Raw genomic sequence first — 26,954 nt, forward strand, 5'->3', positions numbered from 1 at the left:
GTTTACATGTTTCGTGTTTTATATCTAATTCATTTCTGTGTGTTTTCCTTTGAAAAATTCTATATATTCATTTATTTATTTATTTGTCTCGTTTCTGGTTCATCTCTCAGTTAATTATTTCTCCTTTTGAAGTTTCACGATCTGGTCGCTTTGAAGTTCCATGAAACTTACCCCCCCCCCCCTCTCTTCACCTTCATCCTCATCCTCATCATTATTGTGTTTACTGTTGTTTCTATAAATTCTGGTGTTTTCTGTAAATTGTGGAAACGGTAAACGGTGACGAAAAAGTGTGCCTCATGTATTTGTCAGGCAGTCGCCATTCCCTCTTTTTGCCTCCCTCCTCCACCTCTACATCCTCCTCTTACTCTTCCTCCTCCCACCCTAATTCCCATACTCACAAGGCTTTTGGACTTATACATACATATATGAAATATAACCTGGTGCAACCCTTTGGCTTGTCTGTTCTTATTGAAGCATCTAACTCATGCCAGCATGGAAAAGGGGATGTTAAATGATGATGGTATGTGTGTCTATATACATATATACACACACACACACAATTATCTATATATATATACTTACACATACACACGTACATACATAGATAGATATATGTGTATTCTTTTACTTGTTTCCATCCTTTGACTGCGGCCATGCTGGAGCACCGCCTTTAGTCGAGCAAATCGACCCCAGGACTTATTCTTTGGAAGCCTAGTACTTATTCTATCGGTCATTTTTGCTGAACTGCTAAGTTACAGGGACGTAAACACACCAGCATCGGTTGTCAAGCGATGTTGGGGGGACAAACACAGACACACAAACATATACACACACACACACACACACACACACACACACATATATATATATATATATATATATATATATATATATATATATATATATACATATATATATATATATATATTTATATATATATAGTTATATACGACGGGCTTCTTTCAGTTTCCGTCTATCAAATCCATTCACAAGGCTTTGGTCGGCCCGAGGCTATAGTAGAAGACACTTGCCCAAGGTGCCACGCAGTGGGACTGAACCCGGAACCATGTGGTTGGTAAGCAAGCTACTTACCACACAGCCATTCCTGCGCCTGTATATGATACAGTGTAATATAATGTAATGAGATATCATCATTGTCAGGTTAGAAAGCTGTAATAATGGGTCTGAAAGTAATGAGAATGAAGATTGATGCATAAAAAAAATGTGTTGTTATTTTTTTTAAATATATACCAATAAACAAGTGCGCAAGCATAATATATATGCATACACACATGTATATATATATATATATTTACACAAACACTTTAACATATATACACACACAATGGCAATATATACTGTTATGCATTATTAGACAATGAATGAATTCGAACACAAGAGTATATTGTCAGTCTAACAGATATATATTAGAGAGAAAATTAGCCTGCCCACACCATAGGTCCTGTGGATGCATAATTATGAGATTTGTAATGACAATATTATAGGCGTAATGTGTGTGTGGCAAAGTATAATGATGTCTTTTTGAAAGAGGTTGATGAAGGAACAGTTTTGTATCCGAATTTCAGATTGCCAGTTTGTAATATTTTAACTGGGTTTATATGGCTTCATTGGTGTATACATTTTGTGTATATATACATATATGTATGTATATATTTATATATATATATATATGTGTGTGTGTGTGTGTACATATATATTTATATACATGTATATATATATATATATATATATATATATATATATATATATATATGCATATGTGTTTTGTGTGTGTATGTATATATATATATGTATGGCAGTCACTTAATTTTTTTGCCAATCACAAAACGCTTCAAGTTATGAGATGTATCCAATTTTCAACAAAGAATATTTAAGAAACAGAAATTTCTTTAGGAAATATTTTCAGCCCTCTGGCGGCATTTGTCTGTGATTACTATCATCTTGTTCTTGATTTACTTAGCTCCCTTCGGCTATTAGCACCTACACACACACACACACACACACACACACACACACACACATACAGCAAGCATTTAGGAATCCACTTATGACTACTTTATATGCAAAGCAAAGCAATTTTCAGTTTTAAATTATTAGATGTAACTTTTTACTTTTGTTTTCTACGTGCTTTGTTTGAGGTTCTTAAGTGTACAGTAAGATTATCTGTAATAACTAGGAAATATATGTAGATAGTTGGAAGTCTCTTAACAAACCTTGTTTATGGCCTAGATTTCAGTTTTCATCTAAACCATTTATTTTTAGCAGTTTCTACTACACATGAGAAGGCATTTACTTGGTTTAGTGTCCACGGTATTCAGTTCACAATCATAAAACCATGAATTTAATTCCTGGTGGTGTGTTCTGTTCTTGAGCAAGACACTTCAATCTTAACTGATTGGAAGTGTTATCATGTACATTGTTTTGTATTGGTATAAAAGATGGTCTACTGCAAATATTCTCTTCCATGCCACAGTTTTGCTTGTCAGTTGTTTGACCTTAACCAGTTGAGCATGTCCCTTGGTGGCTGACGATATGTGCACCTCTGATCATGAGCATCATAACCATGTGTTGAGAGGAATTCTTTGGAGGTTTGGATAATTCACCTTTGGAAACACAGGTATTCCATTCAACATCCTTAAACAACCCTTATTCAGGGAGCTTTTGAGCAGGATGTGCTACTCGACCTAAAGAAAATTCTAACGGGGCCCCACCTGCGAGGTCATGCGCTGTTTATCTTGATATGAGATCACTATGTCGCGCACATATGGTTGAGATGCACGTGCCTGGTGTACCCTTATCAGATGGGTAGTCATGACGGGTATACTGGGCTTCGTATATTTTATCCCAGTGTCACTTTGATGGCATGTACTGCTCTCTCACTCAATAATAGTAATAATGATAATTCTTTCTTGTTTTGGCAAAAGGATAGCAGTTTTGAAGGAAAGAGGTGAGTCAATTATATTGCTCCTCAGTACTTGACTGGTTCCTATTTGACCCCACAAGAGTGAAAGGTAAAGTCGACCTCAGCAACATTTGAACCCAGTAAGTATTATGACCAATGCACTGATAATCTTGCTAACTCGCCATCTTACTTATAATAATTATAACAACAACAACAACAGTTTATTAATTATGTATTAATATATAAATGTTGGCAAATTTCTATATATTTGGTATTTGCGTTAGTTGATAAATAGTCTTTGAAGTCTCTATTTCCTCTGATCTTCCGATACTGGACAGATTTTCTGAGATGTATATCAGAAATGGTGAAATATACAGCCATATTTTTCTTCTATTGTTTATTTACTAGCAACAAGTACCTAATAAGTGTCAACTGATGATTTAAAATCTATTTTAGTGTCTCTTCTACTTTTAGAAACTGATTTCTCCCTCTCTCTCTCTCTATCTATCTCTCTCTCTCTCTCTCTCTCCCCCTCTCTCTTTCTCTCTCTAATCTGATTTCCTTCACCATAGCCTAAAGAACCAATGTGTGTGGATAATGTCTCAAAGGTTTGGTATTTCACTGGAATCTGTGATTTTTAAAACAATGCCATGAAAAAACAAAGTTCAGAAAAAAACAAAAATATACATGTGTGTGTGTGTGTGTTTGAACCCTCAATCGAATAACACCATTTACAAAGCTCTATGCTTGGAATGACCAATTATAAACACCATTGGAACTCACACCCAAGGTACAAGAAACTTATATATATGCCATTCTGCTTAAATAATGGAACTGCAAGTACAATATCTTTACGTATCTCAATTCTGTTTTAATTCCTTCATTTCCCTTTCTTCTCTACAATAATTATTACTTAAACATTTTCTAGCACTGTCTCTGGTGAAGGGATATATACAATATCCCAGAAACAGCTGTAAGACCTTCTCTTTATAAATGTTCTGAAAACTATTCACAGCCTTGGATTTTTTATCTTATTCTGTTGATTTTTATATATATATATGTGCTTGCTAATACACGACCTACGTTGGACTCCTCATTCGTATCATTATCGAACCCGGAGCTTAACTATAGTCTGTCCATAGCACTTACTCTGCATTACCTGATACCTTTGGGTCTTCCTGACACCAATACCTCTCATACACTTGATACATATATGTGTGTGTGTAAACAGAGTTAGCGGTTACAGTAACCAACTAAGGGATAAAAGATCTGTATATACTATCAGTATCCCTGGGCAATGGCATGCAGGCACGCACGTAGAGTGCATATAACAGGATAAGCATGAGTTTATCAGGAACCAGTGCAAATAATTAGAAAATGGAGAAAACCATAGATTAACAAACACATCAATTGGACCACTTTTATAGCTTATTTGTTCATACAAATGTTTTAATAAATAAGCTGTAATGTGGTCCAATTGATGTGTAGGTTAATCTTATCTAGATAAAAATCTTATCTCTGCTACTCAACTTGTGAATGATGAAAAATGAACTTAATATTTTATTTATGACAGTTGTCTTTCATTTGTAAGTTTTTTTTTGTTTTTTTTTTCTTTCAGTGGTGGCTCTCACAACTGGGGATGGGCCTCTGGTGGTTGCTCAATATTGGCAGAGTTTGGTTCTATCCACTTGGAATTCATATACTTGTCTAATATCACAGGCAACAAAATTTATGAACAAAAGGTATGTAATTCTTAATAATGCTCAGCACATCACCCTTCTCCTGTTGTCTATATGCTGTCTATGTCTGTCTATCTCTCCTGCTTTCTCTTTTGTTTAACCCATTAAGTTTCTGTCCTATAAATAGGACACTAAATGAGAACATTAGATAAGCTATATCACATTGTCTTAGTGTCCTATTGATAGGACACTGAGTATTTCCATTTCTACTTGAAGTAAATGAGTTTTAATAATTATTTTTTTCATTTTAACCTGTTTTCAATCATTTGTAAAAATTTAAAAGTAATAATCAGAAATTTAAGTATCTGGAACTTAATGGTTTAAACAGGTAAAGGTAGTCCTTCTTTCTTCAGACCTAAGTATCCTAGTGTATGTCTGTGTGTGAGGAGGATTCCTTACTGCACTGGAATTGAATATACTCAGCTCCATGCATCTGCACGGAACTCATTTTTGATAGCGGAGTACTTTCTAGAATTGTCCGTTTTTCATATGACATAGTGCACACATTTTATTTTTTTCTGGACAATACAAAGGGGTTTGCAAGAACTGATTTGCATATGATTAGCATGCTGCATTACCAGTGCATGAGATGTATTTAATCAGCACAATGAGTGTTAAAAGGATCTCTTGTGGTTAGCGCCATTAATGCTTGGGAATCATTGAAAATTAATGGTTGGGGACTTGATTTTGCCACAGACAGTCAAAGACATGCTGTTCACAGCTTTCTGTGGGAGTGTTTGAAACAGCATTAGTGTCACCTCAGATAATCTTCGTTGACTACAGTAATTAAATAAGTATATAAATAGAACCACCTGAAGAGAATGAGTTTTTTTGTTAGATTTTTCTTATGGAAGTTGTTGAGATAGATTTTTCTGTGGATGGATGCCTTTCCTCTTGCTAACCCTCACCTATTTTCAAACAAGGTCATTTTCCCCTACAGCCAGACATGTTTTTGTGGAAGACTGGAAATGAACAACCTTGCTTGTAAGACAATGATGCTCACTTACAAGTAAGGTTTCAAATTCTGGCACAAGGATAGTAATTTCCAGGGAGGGGATAAATCGATTGCGTCAACCCCCAGTTCTCAACTAGTACTTATTCTATCGACCCTGGAAGGATGAAAGGCAGAGTCCACCCCAGTGGCACTTGAACTTAGAACACAAAACCAGAAGAAACGTCACTAAGCATTTTACCCAGAGTACTACTTATTCTGTCAGCTCGCTGCCCTGAGTAAGATAAATATGGATTTCAAATTTTGGCACAAAGCCAGCAATTTTGGGGCAAAGAATAAAATGATTGCATCCACCCCAGTATTCAACTGGTACTTATTTTATTGATCCTGAAAGGAGAAAAGGCAAAGTCGACCCCAGCAGCATTTGAACCCAGAACTTAAACTTGTAAGAAATGCCGGTGAGCATTTTACCTGGCACACTAAAGATTCTGCCAGTTCACCATCTTATTTACCTTAATTAAATAAGGTAAATATTAACGAATAAAAGCATGTCAACTTAAAGCAGCAAATTTAAAGAGCAGAATAATTACATTTAAGATTAACGAATGGTTAAGCTGTAGTATAAATAGATGTTAATTTATACCCCATCTAGGTAGCATATTTACATATAATACACATAACTATACATATACCAAATTATAGGATATTTAAACTAATAATATGAAACACTGGTTAAATTAAGGGTTATTTGAACTAATTTTTAAAATTTAAAATTTTATTTTTTATTTCTTAAGTCAATCCCTACTCTTTTCCCCCCATTCCTTCCTCTCAGCTGCCATATTCTTAAAGCACTTTGGGAGAATGGAGTGGGGATGGAGGTGGATTAAATGTCCCCGAAGAGAAGGTAGCGTAGGTGGAAGTTGAATATAATCATGGAAAATATCTAATTCCGAAAATATTCTTTAAATAGACTAGAATTTTTTTAAGAATATTTAAAACTTTCTTTTTTGTTTTTGTTTTTTTGTTTTTTTCTGAAAGCTTCATTAAATGTACTAAACATCAAATAAATAATTTTTTTTTTTTGTTTTATTAACAAAATGAAAATAAATTTGTTGGTAATTAGTGCGTTTGCTGAGTTAAAGTGGTTTTTAATGATGAGACTAACCGATAACATTACCAGCATCACACCCTCTCCTCTCGACAGCTCCCATCTTCTCCACCTCCATCATTACTGCTGTCATCAAAGATAATAATAATTATAATAATAATAATAATAATAATAATCTTTTCTACTATGGGCACAAGACCTGAAATTTTAGAGGAAGGGGCAAATCAATTACATGGACCCCAGTACTCAACTGGTACTTAATTTATCGACCCCCCCAAAAGGATGAAAGGCAAAGTCGACCATGGCGGAATTTGAACCCAGAACAAAATACCACTATGCATTTCACCCTGCGTGCTAACCATTCTGCCATCTTGCCGCCTTAATAATAATAATGGTGAAGACAATTACAGTTTGTTTGTCAAGAGAGTTCAAACTCCTGAAGAACTTAAATATTTTGGTTGGGAAAAAGAGAGAAAAACACGAGGGAAAAAAATCAAAAAAATCACAAGCAATTAAGTGGAAAAAATATTTTAAAAAATGAAAACAGGGAAATTTTTCCTTTCCTCATTGACATACATCAAATAAAATATTGCTAGACGTGGAATTGGTGCAAGTGTGAGGACACAAAAGAAAAGATTTTTCTTTTTTGTTGCCTTTTTTTTTTTTTTGTAATTTGGAAAAAAAACGCCCCTTTCTTTTTAACAGTGCCATATTTGGAAATAGTTAAAAATTAATTTAAAATATATCCTAAGAAATATTTTGATGTGTGTGTGCGTGTGTGTGCGTAGTGGTGGTGGAAGAAAGTTAGTGTAGATGGGTTTCCAATATGGAGAATTTCAATGAAGGAATATGTAAAAACTGCTCCCACCATATAATATAAATATATATACACACACACACTTATAAGTATGCTATATGCATATGTTTGTGTGTGTATATGAATGTGTGTGTACATATACACATATATGTGTGTGTACATATATATATATATGTATGTATAGTCTTTTATTTGTTTCAGTCATTTGATTGTGGCCATGCTGGAGCACCACCTTGGAGGGTTTTAGTCATGCAGTGTATATACACACACATACATATATATATATATATATATATATATATATATATGTGTGTGTGTGTGTGTGTGTGTGTGTTTATGTATTATTTTATATTTTCTTTTTCTACACATGTGTAGAACACCTCTAGAATTATAAATATAAACAAGCAAAAACAAAACAAAAAAAACAATCACGCCTACTCTCTAATTAAATTTTAATTACCCACCAAAATTTGTTTTACTCCTTTATAGTTTCAATTGTCACTAATTAGTAACAATTTTGATTCCTCTTTCAATAGGGGCTAATTCCAATACCTTTCATACATTTCTTTTATATTTCTTAGAATTTTTGTTTGTTTGTTTTTTTTCTTCTTTCTCTTAACTATTTCGCAAAGTTAGGAAAATTTGCAAAACCGGAATCTATAACAACAAAAATTCTCCTTTACTGAAGCCAGAACAATGTCTGTCACAGCAAGCCAGGTGTATTCTGTACAAAGGCACCACCAAATTATATTTAGAACAGTTGCGTTTTGTAACAGAACGCATGTCTGTATGACTCTTAACATTAATCAATGGGAGAAAAAAGGAGGGGGTGGTGCTAATGGTAGTTTGGGTTATGTCCCTGTTTCTCCAGTCAGCAGCTGAGTGTATCAGTCCAAATATAGAATTGAAAATCTGGTGGATTTTCTCCAATAGTCTAATCGTCAGCATTTAGGTTATTTCACCAATTAAACTCCTGCTTATGAAAGATGTTTATATTAGTGACAGAAGCAGCATTAATACTGAGAGGTGATGTCACTGCTATTTCTAGCAATTGAGTGTCCATCACTGATGAGACCAAAGAATGTTGAAATCATGTGATATATATGAATGACATAGGCAGTTTTAACATATTAGTGCCTAAATTTTTTTTCTCTCCATCAAATTGGCATTATCTGAACAGGTGCAAAGGTGCCCCACACTGAAGTGATTATAGAGCAATGCAAGATGAAGTGTCTTGTTTAAGAACACAATGCACCATCCGGTCTGGGAATTGAAACCACAATATCATGATCGTGAGTGCAATTCCCTAACCACCAGGTACGTGCCCTCAACAACAACAACAATGATAATAATAATAATATAATAATACTTTTATTGGCCACAAGGGCCAAACACAAAACAAATAGGAACAATACAAATACAAGGAACACGGGTGTTAAACAATGCCATAATAATAATAATAATAAAGTTAAATCGATCATTTACCAATGGAGCCCACATTGAAGTGTTCTGATGTCTCAAATAAAACTCAATTTGTTTTCCTGTTTTCCAATAAACGCTGTTGAGTTAGCCTTAGTTTTCTTTTTTTTTTTTATGTGTAAAGGTAATTTATGGACACCCTGTATTTCAACAAGCGTTTGTGTATGTGCATGGTTCAAAACTCAGTGAGTCTCTGTTTTCTGTTGCAGGTTATGAAAATCCGAGAAACTTTACAGCAATTAAAACGCCCACAGGGACTGTATCCTATCTACCTTAATCCCAGAACAGGAAAATGGGGGCAGCGTAAGTACATCTTTTCCTCCTTTTTTTTTTTCTTACTGCTTCATGTACTGTTATACTATCCCCACACATGATGGCAGCAACTCAAGTTTCAAGCAATGCCATCGTTTCATGGTTCTCTTAACCTCTTTTATTATTTAAACCAGACAGTCTATTTGTTTTATGTTCAAACCAGCCAGATGTGGCTTATCACGCCTACCCTAAAATGTCATCCAAAAGATATACAATCACATCATTAAAACATTGAAGTAGCATGATATGAGTTGCATGGATGTGGCTTTACATTCCTGCTATGGAAATACACCCTTTTGTACAAGTGTAACAATGACAGGCACTTCTTACAGTAGGTGTTCAGAGGGTTTACTGCCCATGGTTACACAAGCCTTCATTCTGTCATGGAATTTTTGAGTGTTTTGCCTTTTTGGGCCACAGCCAGAGACACTATGTAACACGTAATAGAGATGTTAAAAATCAGGTGCTCTCTATGCTTGAGGCTTTTTTGGGCAGGGCCAATTCCACTTTGTGAACGATATAGGCATTCACCTGAAAAGAACCGGTCTACATTATTGGATGCAAAAAAAATGTTGCAGGTGTAACATTATTAGTTTACCTCCTAGAGAGGTGTCTAAACAAAGACTAGGCGTCTCTCGTTCCCAGCTGTTGGATGGATGTTAACTCTATTTGTCCGATGACAAGTTTTTCTTTTGCCCTGCAGGGTGCTGACAGCCTTATCATATGACTAATTGCACTGGATTACTTTACCTGTAGCTCTGAGAGTGACCTAACTTAATTCTATCTCTCTCACACACACACATCTACATAACAAGCTGGATACTGTTGTTTGGGTCAGACAGGAAAAAGTTTGTACTTTTGTAGCGGTACAGGCTTAAAACTCCAGCCTCTGTACCCAGATTATAAACTCTTATTTATACTAATCATATATAATTGATGTGTTTGGTTTTGTTAGTAAGCTCTTAAGTGACAATCTGGAAAAGTAAAGGTTTTCTGATGTAGAAATCAACCAGCTAACTCGCACACCACATTTACAATTTGTAAGCAGAACTGTAAAAATATGCAAGACTTTTATGGAGTTGAACATGTTATATTGCTTTTCTTATCTACATCCCAACAACAGACTTTTGTATCATTGTTAGAAACCAGCTCCTTCCTTACAGGAAGACTTCAAATAATTAAAAATAGAAGTGAACATATACATACATACGTACATATTTGCATGTTCTTTCTATCACTGTAATATCTTAAGTAATAATTTGCAGCTTCCTGTTTGTTCCTGCCCGTGTTTTATTTTTCATTGAAGGAAATTCTTTTACTGAAACAATGTCAACAACAATTCATTTTCAAATCTTAATTCTTAATTAATTAAATTTGTTATGTTTCTCTCTTTGTATATCTGTATCAGACCTCTTCTCAGTCGGAGCAATGGGCGACAGCTTCTATGAATACTTGCTGAAAACCTGGCTCTACACAGGAAAGAAAGACACGGTTGCACGACAGATGTACGACGAAGCCGTTATGGTAAGCACAAACCTAATAACCACCTTACATGTGTCAAGCATTCTTGTTTTCCTAAGCTCATTTCTGTTAGAAATAGCAGCCAAATCTCCTCCAGATTACTACATACCATTGTCTTGAAATTAGAAATGTGCATTAGATTATGTGGTCCTATGGAATTGGTCATGGCTAGAATGATTTCCTTTTTCTTGTTTACAGTATACCTCTGCTATTTGTCTCATAGCTTGTCACTACAATCCTTCTCTGCCAATTACAATTTTTACAATCCATTGCAGTCCCTTGGTTAGACTATTAGCCCCAACCTTTAGCAAGAATTGAAATCCTCAGTCACAATTTGAACTCAAGGAGTGACCAGCCCAGAGCAGAAGATACTTCTTAAACATTTCACCCAATATTCCAACAATTCTGTAAATTCACTGCCCTAAACTGGTTCCTTATTGACCTCCTTGCCCCAAATGGAAAAAGGGCAAGATTGACCCTTGAAAAGATTTGAACTTAATGGGAACTGAAATCCTTAGTTGCAGTTTGAACTCAGTTAGATAATGCAAGGCATCTTATCTAATGCTTTTACAATTCCACAAATCCATCGGCCTCGACTAGCTTTTTTTTTTTTTTTTTTATCAACCTCACTAAAAGCTGGAAAACAAAGCTGACCACTGACAAGAATTGATCTTGGGAAGTAACTGCGCCAGAGCAAAAGATAATGCAAAATGTCTTATCCAATACTCAGTCAGTTTTTCAAAACCTCTTGAACAAGTTCTTCAAAAGGATGGAGGACAAAACTCACCACCGACTAGAACTGGTCTTAGGAAATAATTGGACCTGAGCAAAAGATCCTGCAAAGTGTCTTATCCGATATTTGTGCAATTTTGAAAAAACACCTCCCGAAACAAATTTTTTATTAACTCTTCATCGAGAAGGAGAGAAGGAAGGAAGACAACGGTACCCAACTGGACCAAAACATAAGATACTGCACCGCATCTTGTCCACTACTCTAACAAATTTCCTCCACTTAACTGCTTTTTTTTTTCTCTCATCAACTATGCCTATAAGAAAAAAAACAAATGAGAGAACAAAGGGCCAAATTTGACACTCCTTTCAGACAAGATTTGAACTCTGTGCACAAACTTCAGCACATTCTATCCACCGCTTTAACCACTCGGCCAACACCAATTTCTCTTACCTTCTTCATTATGGAAGTAGGTAAACAACATAAATCACATTTTCTTTCAAATTTTATGAGTTGGGGGGGAAGGGAATATGGTGGAGTGAGTGCAAGGTAAGTGTTTGAGCTTTTGGTTTTTTTTTTTTCTCTTTTTCTTCGGTTTTTTTTTTTTTCATTTCTTCTGATGTTTCATTCTGTTGTATTTTCCTCCAAAGATTTATGACCAGCCTCCTCTTCCTCCTTCTCCCACCCTACTACCACCACCAGCCACTCCCCTCCCTTGTCTGTCCTTCTTTCTTCCTTCCCACTTTTTTTTCTTTTCATCTCTTTCAGCATTTTTTGGAATTTTACTACTACTACTATCTCTATTATTACTACTACTGCTGCTACCATCACTACCACTACTACCTTACTGCAACCACCACCACTACTACTGCCTCTACTACCACCACGCCCTCTACAACCACCACTACTACTATCTCTACTGCCACCACTATCACTACCACTACTAACTGACTACTACTATCATCACCACTGCCACCTCTACAACCACCACTTCTACAACTGCCACCACCACTACTGCTACTTCTACCACCACTATCACCTTTACAAGCACCACACTCTACTTCTACCACCACTACTACTACTATATTCTTCTACTCCTGTGTTCTTTATTTTCTCCTCTTCAAATCAACCCCCCCCCACCCACCCATCCACCTTGAAGTTCTCTTATCATTCTTCACTTATATTTATCTTCTACTTTGTTCAGGAATTTCTCTTTGGATGGGTGGAAGCTTAGCAAGATGCCTATCATTGGGAGCAGATTAGCCTTGATAGAGATTATATATCTCTGATATTAGTGTTTGCCCTGTTTGAACTTTATTCTTTAATCCTTTTACTTGTTTCAATCATTTGACTGTAGCCATGCTGGAGCACAACCTTCAAGGCTCTTTAGTCGAAGAAATTAACCCCAGGACTTTTTTTTTTATTTTTTTTTTTTTTAAGCATAGTACTTATTCTATCGGTTCTTTTGCCGAATCACCAAGTTACAGGAACATAAACACACCAATACCAGTTGTCAAGTAGTGATTGGGGGGGGGGGGGCGGCAAACACAGACATGTGGTTCAGTTCCTTTCAAGCATTGGGCCTCACAGAAGCAATGACTGAGACTCTTGGCATTAGGTCGCAGTCATGGCAGATACTGGTATCACGCAAATGCCCCCCCCCCCCCCCGTGCTGGTGGCACATAAAAGCACCCATTACACTCTCAGAGTGGTTGGCATTAAGAAGGGCTTAGTGGTATGATGATGACAACAACCAAAATGCAAATCTTCCCAGTAAATGATGAATATTTTAAGAGAGAATATAACATCCTTTCACAGTATTCTTGTTGCCGTTTGCAAAATAAACCTATAAAGAAAAGAGTGACATAAATATTACGTGTATACACAAACAAGAGAAAGGACATATATATATATATGTGTGTGTGTGTGTATCTGTGTGTATCAATATGCATGTATATATATGTGTATATATACACGGTGGCCCAAAAGTAGGTTTACAGTAATTCAACCATCATTTTCGCATTCATATATATTAACAGTTTAGATCTTAATTATAAAAAAAAAATATGAAACCATTATTCTATGCTAATTTAGTTAATTTTGTCGAGATCCCTTTTCTGTTTGTAAGATAGAAATTTAAATGTAATAAAATGTTTTAAAAGAAATTTCAAGTGCCTACATGATAACTGTACACCTACTTTTGGGCCACCCTGTGTATATATATATATATATATATATATATATATATATATATATATGTATGCAAACAAGAGAAAAAGTATATACAATGTATAAATAAAAATGTTTGTATGTGTGTGTATATATATATATGTATTGCATGTGTATATATATGTATATGTCTATGTGTATATATATGTATATGTTTATATGTATGTATATGTATATATATATATGTGTATTTGTATAATATATATATATATATATATGTATCTACATATGTGTGTATGTATATATATATATATATGTAAGCATGTATATATATTTATGTATGTATATATGTGTATTATATGTACGTGTGTGTATATATATGTGTATATAACTCTTAAACACTGCCATTAAGGAAAGAGACTAATGCCTAATGTTTTTGTTGTTGCTGCCGTTGCTCTCTTTATGTGTGATTGTGTGTGTGTATATATATATATATATACATATATAAAATGTGTGTGTGTGATTTCTTCAGTGGTGGGCGATGCAGGAGCTTTCCCTTTTGTGAATCAATTTGGTGGCATTGATAAACTATTTGGCAAATCACTAATAGCTTTTAACAGCACTGCAAACCTCCCCTTCCACCCACCCACCAACCTACCTATCCTACCCACCTGTCTACCAACCTAATTACAAACCAACTTTGCATCTATCATTTGTTCATTCCATCAATAAAACCTGCTGCTTGTCGTGGGGGGTTTTTTATATTCTATTTTATTTTTTACTGCATTATTCTTTTTACGAAGAGGGCCTATTGTTGTTCTAGCTTATTTACCTCTTTTTATCTTCTTCTAATTAGTGCTCTCTTGTTCTTCGTAAATGAAACAATCTTTCTTTTTATATGCACTTCTCGTAATGTTTATTTAACTTTGTTCATTACATTACTTACATTAAATTACTATTATTATTATCATTATTACTATTATTGTTATTATTATTATTATTATTATTATTATTATTATTATTATTATTATTATTGTGTTTTGAATAAACTGAAGTGCTAGCATGCTATCTTAAAGGTAGTGTTTTGACTGTGGTGCGTGGCTTTATGTAAAGCCATCATGGCTTGCCAATTGGTGTTGGTTTGCTTATGTCTCTGTAACTTAGCACTTTGGTTTAAACCAATAGATTAAGCACCACACTTGATATGTACTTAAGTTGATTTCTTTGACTAGACTTTTCACTCTTCAAAGTGGTACCCCAGTATGGCTGCAGTCCAATGACTAAAATAAGTAAGATATATGTATACTGTTGTTTTTTTTTTTGTGATCAAACTAATCCCCTTTTTTCATTCTTTTTGTTTTTTTTTTTCAATAGCATATTGAAGCCACATTGTTGCAAACCTCAAAAAGTGGTTTTAAATACCTTGCAGAATACAAAGTTAACCGAGTGGAACACAAAATGGATCATTTAGCTTGTTTTGCAGGTTGGTTCTCAATTCATCTATTTGTGTGTGTGTGTGTGTGATTGGTTGCACAAACAAAAAAACAGTACTCAAAGCATGAGTACCATAGTTTTGCAGTATAAAAACTGAATTTTTCAGACCAAAATTTTCAGGCATAAAAAAAAAAAACACAGGTTGATTTACACACAGACAACTTTCGAGGAATAAAGATTCCATCTGAAATGTAGCTGAATTTGGAAATATAATGATGATGTTTGAATGCTTTACAGTATGTATATATATATATATATATATATATATATATACACATATACTGGAGTAAGCACATAAATGTGCAACAAGGTGGGAAAAAGAGTACTCAAATACCAGAGGTAGAGTAATATGTTTTATTTAAAAGCAGCAGAAATATAACAAAAAACTGTTACTCGGAGTTTCACGTTCCTGTTCATTGGACAGTTTTGTTAGAAAATATATATAGTATACTAGTATACTCTCAGAGTGGTTGGCATTAGGAAGGGCATCCAGCTGTAGAAACTCTGCTAGATCAGATTGGAGCCTGGTGCAGCCATCTGGCTTGCCAGTCTTCAGTCAAACAGTCCAACCCATGCCAGCATGGAAAGCGGACGCTAAATGATGATGATGATGACATATATATATATATATATATATATGTATATATGGTGTCACAAATGACAAAGAAATAGTTTGAGGAAATTTTATTTAAGAAGAAGATTCTAATTCCACAACAAATTGTTTCGTAACTTGAAAACATGTAAATAATTTATATTATATTTAATAATAAATAAATTTACCTACGTGCCTGAAAATTTTGGTCTGAAATCTTTCTTACTCACTTTTGAATTCAAATCAGGATCTTTACTTACGTCATCACTTATGTTCTCTTGAGAAGAATGAAAAACCCAACTCTACTCCTTTAAACCCTTGTATATTTATTCATTTATTTATTTATTTATTCAGCTCTTGATGCTATATTTCTAACTAAAGTACTACCCCCTGTGTGTTTCAATTACGTTCTAGAATAATGCAGAACTTTGATCAGTTTCGTAAAACAGCTGTAGCTTATTTTTTGATTATTGCTATTTGATGTTGGGAGCGCAACTTAACAAAAGATTCCTAGATAAATCTATGGCAGAACATTTGTTTCAAATAACTGTAATTACAGGCAAATTCTGTGAAATGCAAAATTATTTAAATTTATTTAACTTATTTACTTTTCTTTTGTTTCCATTTTTATTTTTTTTTATTTATTTAAATATCACCATATGTAATGAGTTATTAGCCAATATTCAACTGGGATGTATTTATATACATGCACATATATATATATATATATATATATAACAGAATTGTAGTCGTATGGAAGAAACATGTGCATTTTATTGGATTTTCATTTGAACTTGAGTGCATATAAAACAGGTGCATCATAAAGATAAAATTGCACAAAACACTGGAATTTATGAAATTGTTTGAAGAAAACTTTAAAATCGAAATGAATTCACGCACACCTACATAAATGCATGCATGCACATGTAATAATGATTCACAGATACCAAAGATTCTCTAATGCAATTAAACAGAATTTGTCACTCACCTGAGGGATAAATTAAAGTTTCAGATATATATTATATAAATATATATAAAATATTTAAAAGAGGATAAATTTGAAAATAATGTATTTTTCCAAATTGAAATTATGCATACGCAAATTAATATTTTCTTTCATGGAAACTTGCAGAGCTTTGCAACTTTGCATAATGCAATCCTGCTGAATGCACATTGGAAAGTTGTTTCAATCGGTTCCCCACAGGGAGCTTTATTTTCCTGATGTTGCCATTCTCAGCACAGTTTCTTGCCATCAACCTTTCAGTTACTGTATTTCTTTTGAAATATGTTAGGTTTGTTTCATTTAATTTCAAAGATAATGAAAAATAAATATATTGAAATAACTTTGTCAGGATTAAACTGGTGTTTTGAACATAAACTATCATGAAATTTCGATGGGAGATTTAAATTTACATTTCCTTAAAACAAGGAATTTGTATTATGCAACTTGGGGTCATCTGAGGTTGGTTGGTATTAAAAGGGTCAGTGGTATGGCCTGAATTTAGAGGGGTATCCTTCTGTCAGACTTTTATCTTTCTCGCAACAGAGTTTTTTTTTTTTTTATGAACAGCGCAGGAGTGGCTGCGTGATAAGTAGCTTGCTTACCAACCACATGGTCCTGGGTTCATTCCCACTATGTTGCACCTTGGGCATGTGTCTTCTACTATAGTCTTGGGCCGACCAAAGCCTTGTGAGTGGATTTGGTAGACGGAAAGCTGAAAGAAGCCCGTCATATATATGTATATATATATGTGTGTGTGTATATGTTTGTGTGTCTGTGTTTGTCCCCCCAACATCGCTTGACAACCGATGTTGGTGTATTTACGTCCCCGTAACTTAGCGGTTCAGCAAAAGAGACCAATAGAATAAGTACTAGGCTTACAAAGAATAAGTCCTGGGGTCGATTTGCTCGACTAAAGGCGGTGCTCCAACATGGCCACAGTCAAAATGACTGAAACAAGTAAAAGTGGTGGACGCCTGTCTGCTAGAGGTAGCAGTAGTTTGCTATTTTCAAAATTGATAGTCCTTTAGTATTTAAACTGGCCATATCCAGCCAAAATATTTTACCAATTTCATGTTCAAACCAGCCTGGTCCAGCCTCTCACACCTGGCCTACTATGTCATTTTAGAACTGAATAATCATATGAAATAAAGCATGGTTAACTCGAAAGCGTGTCAGTAAATAAACCTTGCATTCGACAGAGTTATCTAAACACTGAAGGGTTAAGTGAAGACTGTTTTTCAGCAGAAATAAAATCACAAAGCAAGGTTTAACAGAATGGAACTGAGGCCAAGAGCAACACAGCACGCTCAGCGACCACCATCACTACCACCCCACAACCAGTACCGTACGCTACTGGGAGGGAACACAATGTAGAGACATTGTCAAAACAACAGCAGATGGAAACTAATTCATCTTCGTAAGTCACATTGTATGATGTCAGCTCGACATGGTGCCATCTTGACATAGAACTAGTGCCATTACCGTTGCCTTTCCATATATCTGCAACATGATCTCTTGTGTGTCAGACTGTAATGTCATCAGTAAAAAGCCTTCTACCATCAAGATATTCAATATATGCAACCTGCTGTTTCTTTGATCAGTGTTGATTGTTTTATTATCTTGTTTTTGTTCCTCGTCTTTTTTTTTTTTTTTTGATGATGGTGGGGAGAGCAGTGTGTATCTGTCTTGTTTTCAATTGTGTGTGTGTTAAATGTGTTTTAGTGAATACATGAGTTTGTGTGTGTTTTGATTTTTTTTTTTTTCATGTAGTAGGCACCAACCAATCAGTCAGTCACTCCCGCGTATCTACATCGTCATCATCGTAATTAATATTACTTTGGCAGTAAGGCTTACAAGCTGGCGGATTCGTTAGTATGTCAGGCAAAACACTTAATAGCAGTTTGTCTGTCATTACGTTCTGAGTTCAAATTCCGCTGAGGTTAACTTTGCCCTTTCATCCTTACGAGATCGATAAAATAAGTACCAGTTGAAAACTGGGGTCGATGTAATCAACTTACTCCCTCCCTTGAAGTTGCTGGCCTTGTGCCAAAATTTGAAATCAATATTAGTTTAACAGAGTATTCTTTTTTTTTTTTTTTTTTTTTTTTTTTTTTGAGAGTGGAAGGGTTGTTTGGTCCCAGGTCAGCTCAGAGTGAGCAGAATTATTACCAAAAAGCCTTCTAGACTTAGTAAAGTTAAAGTTCCTTCCCAAGCCATAGACATAAAGGGCTGGTTTCCATGGAATATGTATTCCCCACCTGGACGGGACTCTAGTCCTTTGCAGGGTTACTCTTCTTTGCCAGCTGAGTGGACTGGGACAACGTGAAATGAAGTGTTTTGTTCAAGAACAGAACATGTCACTCTGCAGCATTCAGATTACGCTGTTAAATAAATTTTGTAGTTATTTGTTCACTTTAGCATAGGTGCATGGCTCAGTGGTTAATGTCAGGCTTACAATCGTGAGGTTGCAAGTTCAGTTCCCAGACCAGGCTGTGTTCTTGAGCAAGACACTTTTATTTCACGTTACTCCAGTTCACTCAGCTGTAGAAATGAGTTGCAACATCCCTGGCAGCTTCAGCTTTTCCTTTGAACAACATCGATGACATGGAGAGTAGGAGACTTCTGGTCTTCCAGAACACAACCTTGCCTTAGAAGGGAACTGTCTAGGTGCAATGCCATGGTCATTTATGATTCAGAGGGGGTTCTAAGAATGTTGGATAGATATGAAAGGCCATATCTGGTGAATTTGAACATGAAACATAGAATATTTGGGCTGAATATGGTTGGTTTAAAAGCTACATGACTAAGGGCAAATAACTACAGAATTTAACAGAGTAATCTGAATGCTAAAGAGTCAACCCTTTAGCATTTAAACTGATCACATCCAGCCTGAAGGTATGATTTGTTATTTTTCATTTTGTAGGGTAAATTCTCTATATGTGTATGCTTTTGTATACGTGTGTCTGTACCCAGACATTAATTGCTTTGACTTCTTAATTTCAGGGGGCATGTTTGCACTTGGTGCTGAGGGTTCGTCTGACCCTAAAAAGTACATTGCTCTTGGTGAAGAAATAGCCAGAACATGCCACGAATCATATAACAGATCATGTGAGTATTAAAAAAAAAAGAATCCTTTACTTCGTTTTCTTTTTTTTTTTTTGTTATGTTTTGGGGCTTTCCCTATGAGGATTGTATGGCATGTGTAAGACCCTTAAGCATGCAGGTCTTCCTAATTAAAAAGAAAACGGTTTCAAACATGATTCTCTAGAAAATGAAAAAATAATTTCACCATTCCATAGCAAAACTGTTGTGCTACACTTTGACAATTTTTGAAGCAGCTGGAGATAAGAGAACTATCTATTGCAAGCACAAATAAATACTGAAAAAAAAACACATTTGACCAAATTTGGACATACGACAGTTTAACATAATAGCAACAGTATACATGTCTATATACACACGCTCCCATATAAAACTAAGTATTCTAGAATGTAATAAGCACTCGGTACAGTCTCAGGCCTGTGTTTTAATTGATTTGGGCTCAAGTCCGGTGGCTTTCAGTGAAGTTTTGAGTTGATCCTTGCATCTTTGAAGAGGAAAACCCCATGGTCTTTTCCCTGAAATGAGCTCACTAAATAATACACACACACACACAATTTCATATATAACCTATTAAAATTTAAATGAATCTTCATATATTGTCTGTGCATTTTTAACTTCATTTATTTCTTATGTGCCACTACTTGTTTGGATGAGTTACAATTTATATATATGTGTGTGTGTATACTTACATATGTGTTACTGTTCATTTTCTGATTGTCTCTTCTTTTCTTCAAAGCGACGAGACTTGGTCCAGAAGCTTTCCGCTTTGAAGGACACACAGAGGCAAAAGCCATGCGCCAAAATGAGAAATATTATATCTTAAGGCCAGAGGTTATAGAAACATACTTTTATATGTGGAGATTTACGAAGAATAAAAAGTACCGAGAATGGGGCTGGGATGCTGTCCAGGTAAGCAATGAGACCCAAAAGAAACTCAAAGGTTTCTTTTTGTTTTTGTTACATTTTGCCCCCCCCCCCCCTGACCTTTTTGGTAGTTCCTTAACCATTTCATCCTTGGCCTGTATTATTTAATGTTTTTTTTTTTTTACCTTTTTCTTTGGTAAGACACTAGAATGTGAGTTGAGTGAGATTCTCTGCTGCTATGTCTAGCTGGTTGAGTGGCTACATAGAGGCTCCTTATTTATTCATTGGCAGCAGCGGTGGTGGTGGTGGTAGTAATAAATCTTCAGCACCTGGTTAGCCCTGATCAAGACAAGATGAGTAGCAGTCAGAGACATTCCACTTGAAAAGGAAGATGAGAGTAGAGAGGGAAGTGGTGTCTCATAGCAAATTCGTTGAAAGATGGGTGACTGTTGGAAGAATGGCCAGTATGAACAGACCAATTCTGAGAATACACCTGTAGAAAAAAATAATGTAAAAGGAGAAAGGACTCTGTACCCCCTTTCTTATTTTTCTGACCAGGCTTTTATGGGTTTTTCCACCTGTACCCTTTCGAAGCCCCCCCCCCCCTATTGGGAGTTTTATTTGTTATATCTTTCTCTGTTTTTCCTCTGTTTTCTTCTTTTCGGACAAAACTCTTTGTAACCTTCGTCCTGTCTTTGTCCTTACACGTTTTTAATTTATATTAGCCCTTGTGGCCAATAAAACCAGAATTAATTATTATTATTATTATTATTGATTATCTAAATTTTCCTTGCTTTCCCAGGCTCTGGAGACATACTGTCGCACAGAAAATGGATACAGTGGCATCAAAGATGTCTATTCACAGTCTCCGGCACAGGACGATGTACAGCAGAGCTTCTTCCTGGCTGAAACGCTAAAGTACCTCTACCTGCTTTTCTCTGATGATAGCCTATTGCCGTTGGACAGCTGGGTGTTCAACACTGAGGCTCACCCGTTCCCCATACAAAAGTCAGAGGCCTCGTGGAAACACTCTTAGCGTTAAATCAATTTGTACTACCGCTCGCCCCTAACTACCTCCCTTTCCCCCTCATTTCTTTACATTTTCATATATATATACACATATATATATATATATATATATATATATATATATATATATTTGTGTATGTATATACATATATTTGTGTGTGTAATATAAATGTGTTATATATATATATATGTGTATATATATATAAACACATTTAATCTGACCTTTTTGTTTTGGAAGGGAAGTTTTTACGGGAAGGGGGGATTGTTTTTTTTTTTGTTTCTCGTTTGATTTTTTTTTTTTTTTGTGGGAGGGTAGGGTTAATAAAGAAAAATTTACAAAAAAAAAAGAAGATAAAGGAAGCAAGGGAGAACGTAAAAAAAAAATTTTAAAAGCAACAAAAAAAAAATTAAAATAAAATAGGTGAATCACAATAAAACACACAAAAAAAAAGATAAACAAGGAAGAAAGAGAGCAAACTTTATGAGAACGAAACGGTGCCTGTTATAAGAATATGTATGCATATATGTGTGTGTGTGTAAGTATCAGTGTGTTATCTATATATGTATGTATGTGTATGCAGGTATCTGTACATATATATATGTGTGTGTGTAGATATGTATGTATGTGTTAGATACTTTTATTGGTTTCTACCATTTGCTTGTGGCCATGCTAACACCACCATGTGTGTGTGTGTGTGTGTGTGTGCATATATATATATAAATGTGTGTTTGTGTGTGCATGCATGTATATATATTATATGTGTGTGCATACATTCACACATACATATACGTGTGTGTGTGTATATATATATTATGTATATATATATGTGTGTTTGTGTAGTGTATGCATGTATGTATATATATATGTGTGTATATACATTCACACGCATATAGATACATTTATATATAAATTTACATGCATATGTGTGTGTACATATATATATATATATATATATATATATATATATATATATATATATATATATATATATGAATGCATATACACACGCGCATTTTTTTTTGTTAATTAAAAGCTGATGAACCACAAGCCATAATGAAGGGCTCAATACTGGTTTAGTAGGGTATATTAAAAATTTGCTAATTTTCTCCTAATTACTCCTATTTACCTTTGAGAAACTCGTTGAGCATAACGACTAGGCTGCCGTCAGTTCAAAGTTAACGAATGCTGCATTACATATATACAAATGTGTGTGTGTGTGTGTGTGTGTATTCACAACATTCAAGAAGTGTTGTGTTCCTGAAAATTACTACAATGTAGAATTATGTCAAGGGGAACCTACCCCCCCCCCCCCCATCTCATTGGTTTCCGTGTTCTGTAATATACAAATCAATGGGAAAATGGCTTACAAGTTGACAAAGAATCTTAAGAACTCAGTGCTTCAGTACAAAATATTTGCCAATACATGCATTATATATATGTGTGTGTACGTATATGTGAATGTATGTATATATATCTATATGTGTGTATGTATATATGTATGTGTATATACGTATATGTATGTATGCATATGTGTGTATGTTACTGTGTGTGTATATATGTATATATATATATATATACATATGTATATGTATGTATGCATATGTGTGTATGTATATATATATATATATATATATATATCTGTATATGTGTCGGCATCTACCACTTATGTGTGTGTGTTTATATATATATGTATATATATAGTGTATATAATTGAATTTAAAATATGTTGACAAAGAAAATGAATAACTGGAGTTGATGTCATTAAGTTGAGGGAAGATATTGATTTAAATGAAAAAAAAATAATGAATCATTTGAAGGAGGTGGGAGAGATGGGAAATGATCGTATCTATGGCAACAATGATGGGGATGTATGATTGGGAGGCCATCTTTGCAAGAAAGAGAGGGGGAGGAGGATGTTATAGAAAATATGAATGAGATAATGAGTAAAAAGTGACTGTGTGATAAACCAGAGAGAGAGCTATTTATAGTATTTGATCTAATTCAGTTTAGTTGAATATTATTATTATTATTATCATTACTATTATTTTGTTGTGCAGAGTGGTAGAATTTCAAAATCGCTTGAACATTGGAAAAAACATTCTGCAAGAATTATACATACATACATATATATATATATATAGACACACGCTTATAATGTGAACATATGTATGTGTGTGTGTGTGTGTGAATGTTTTCGAAGATGATGCTGTGTGCGTGTGTTGTTACTCAGTTCTGTTTTTATTTCCGCTCATCAAAGATTAAGCAAGGAGTAAAGATATTGAGTAACAGCCTCAAACAGTTTCACCTTTGTAGAAATAGCATTCCACTGTACCTATCAGTATTGTGTCATTCTTATTTGTTGTATCAGACACCTGACACATTCAGTCATTACACACATACGCAGGTCTCTATATATATACACATACACACACACACACACATAGAATTGGAGAGGTACATGCATATGTATGTGTTTTTATATATGTGTATATATACTTCACACATACTTGTGCAGTTAGGTTAGGTGTATTGATATCTTTTATAACCGTTATACCAATATCCCAATATCATTATCATCAATATCTAAGTAGATATGTCTCTGTGTGTGTGTATGTATGTATATATATATATATATCCAAATATTTTACAGGTTTTAAATACAAAAATTATAAATTAAAATTTTTAAAAATCTAAAAACAAAAAACAATGAACAAGAAGCACCATAACAAACCCCAAAACCAAAATGTGAACAGAAAGCATCTTTCTTCAAGGAACCAAACAGTTTGAAACTGATATAATTCTTCCGTATTTGCAAAAGATATTTTATTTCAATTTAAAAAACAAAATCTTGTGTTTATTTTTAATTTGCTTTCTTTATCATTTCTATTGCTGTATTTTTTCTTTTAAAATATTTTAGTAGTGTGTAAATGTTGATTTATGTGTGAGTGGGTCTTTACGTATATGTATATATGTATATATAATATATATATATGTGTGTGTATGCATTAATTGTTGGTAGGGACACTGTATTTCGTTATGCAATTGCAATAATGCTATCAAGTATATGAAAGGCTCAAGCCAGTACTGTGTCCCACGTGTTAGAGACAGGTTTAAAAAGTGATATATTTATGTGTGTAAATTTGATGATTTTGGTATGGATAGCTTAAGGAAAGGAAGAAGTAATACATGCAGATGCTTGTATTTCTCTCTGAACGCATATGCATGACTGTGATATGTAAATTACAGACGAAATCTTCTGACCAATGTCTTGGGATTTCCTGTTTAGGAAGTTGACCTGCTGACATTCATCAAGTTCTACCTCGTCCTTCCTAGGACTGAAGCAATGTTTGCAGGTCCACTCTACTGACGGGAAACCGAAAGAATCATTGATAAAATTTTAGTTATAAATTATATAATAAATATTTATACTCTGCTCTATTGGCATTGAGTACATTGACATGAGCGTGTGTTTTACATATATATGTGTATGTATGAGTGTTTATATGCATATATGTTTTTCTTTGAATCCCAGGGATTCATGAGGCTCGATGTGCCTAGCTCTGATCTTTGCACCACTTTGCAGACAACCAATCACTACAATTCATTAGGAAGCTGGTCTCTCTTTCAGATGACTTTCCTTCATGTCCCACCCACCACAAAGGAGTTGATAATATTTGTGCAGCTTGTCTTAACTAAGGCAAGGATAATTCTATGTACGCGAAGCTTCTCTCAAAAACTTCAGAAAATTGGTGACCATTTAAATATAAACGTATGTGTGTGTGTGTGTGTGTATGTGAGAGAGGGAGGGAGTGGGGGTTATATGTTTAATATTTGTCCAATTCACACTTATACCATCATATGCATCTTGATGTGTATGTAATAAATTTAATGTTTAGTAAATGTGTGTATACACACCACACACACAAATACCAACATATATGCGTGGACACATACACGTGTTGACATCGGCTTTGTGAACATAGTTGTACACACATATATATCTTTATATACACTAAATGTTGCTTAAGTGTCCTAGGAAACAATGATCACACTTGTGCGTGGTTTGATTCCAGGATAAGTAAGTCGTATTTAGGAGAAAAGTGGAAAAACTGAAAAAGGCGACAAACGCTCATGATGTTATTAAAACATATCTTCACATCTTCTACATATGTTTCGAAGCGTCCGACAGGAATTATGGTCAACTATGCATTGCTGACCATAATTCTTCCTGTCGGACATATTTTGACTGCATCCATCGAAACATATCTAGAAGATGTGAAGATATGTTTTAATAACATCCTGAGCGTTTGTTTCTTTTTTCAGTTTTTCCTATATATACACTATATACATCTCACTGTACATACATATTCGTATACACACACTTATATATATGTGTGTATGTATATTTTTAGCCTTCATTTTATTATTTGTTAGCCTTTTTTTGCTTCTGTATTTATTTTTTTCTTCCTTTCCTTTTCTTGCCCCCTTTCTGAATTTTTTTTTTTGTTCTTTATTTTCAGCATTTTTTCTTTTCTTTCTTTTTTTTTTTGTTCTGTATTTCTTTGTGTCACTGACCAAAAGTTGGATAACTTGGCCATGAAGGTTGATCTCTGAACATAAAATTATAATTTTTCTTCCATTTTCCCTGTTGTTGTTGTTGTTATTATTTATTATCATTTTATGATTGATGTTATTTTATTCCACTGAGGTCGACTTTGCCTTTCCTTATGGGGGTCAATGTAATCAACTGAGTCGCTCCGACTAAATTTGCTGGTTTTGTGCCAAACTTTAAAATCATTATTATTATTATTATTATTATTATTATTTAGGCGGCGAGCTGGCAGAAACGTTAGCACGCCGGATGAAATGCTTAGCGGTATTTCGTCTGCCGCTACGTTCTGAGTTCAAATTCTGCCGAGGTCGACTTCGCCTTTCATCCTTTCGGGGTCGATAAGTACCAGTTGAGTACTGAGGTTGATGTGATCGACTGTCCCCCTCCCCACAAAATCTAAGCCGTGTCCCTATAATAGAAACGACTATTATTAAGGCGGCGAGTTGGCAGAATCGTTAGCACGCCGGCATTTCGCCTATCTTTACGTTCTAAGTTCAAATTCCACCG

At 34.7% G+C, this 26,954-nt stretch overlaps 1 protein-coding gene across 1 annotated transcript in view; it reads left to right on the forward strand.

Moving 5' to 3' along the window:
* LOC106870512 (mannosyl-oligosaccharide 1,2-alpha-mannosidase IA) overlaps window positions 1–26,478 on the forward strand; it is a 332,727-nt gene extending 306,249 nt beyond the window's left edge. Inside the window, exons 6-12 of the mRNA XM_089365686.1 lie at window positions 4,542–4,665; window positions 9,228–9,321; window positions 10,739–10,854; window positions 15,125–15,233; window positions 19,843–19,947; window positions 20,678–20,850; window positions 21,608–26,478. Of these exons, the coding sequence (XP_089221812.1) occupies window positions 4,542–4,665; window positions 9,228–9,321; window positions 10,739–10,854; window positions 15,125–15,233; window positions 19,843–19,947; window positions 20,678–20,850; window positions 21,608–21,841 (955 nt within the window). The 3' untranslated portion in view covers window positions 21,842–26,478. The remainder of the gene's footprint in view (window positions 1–4,541; window positions 4,666–9,227; window positions 9,322–10,738; window positions 10,855–15,124; window positions 15,234–19,842; window positions 19,948–20,677; window positions 20,851–21,607) is intronic.
* Window positions 26,479–26,954: the final 476 nt, after the last annotated feature.

Source organism: Octopus bimaculoides, chromosome 18, assembly GCF_046866305.1.
Source record: "Octopus bimaculoides isolate indiv1 chromosome 18, ASM4686630v1, whole genome shotgun sequence".
NCBI lineage: Eukaryota > Metazoa > Mollusca > Cephalopoda > Octopoda > Octopodidae > Octopus > Octopus bimaculoides.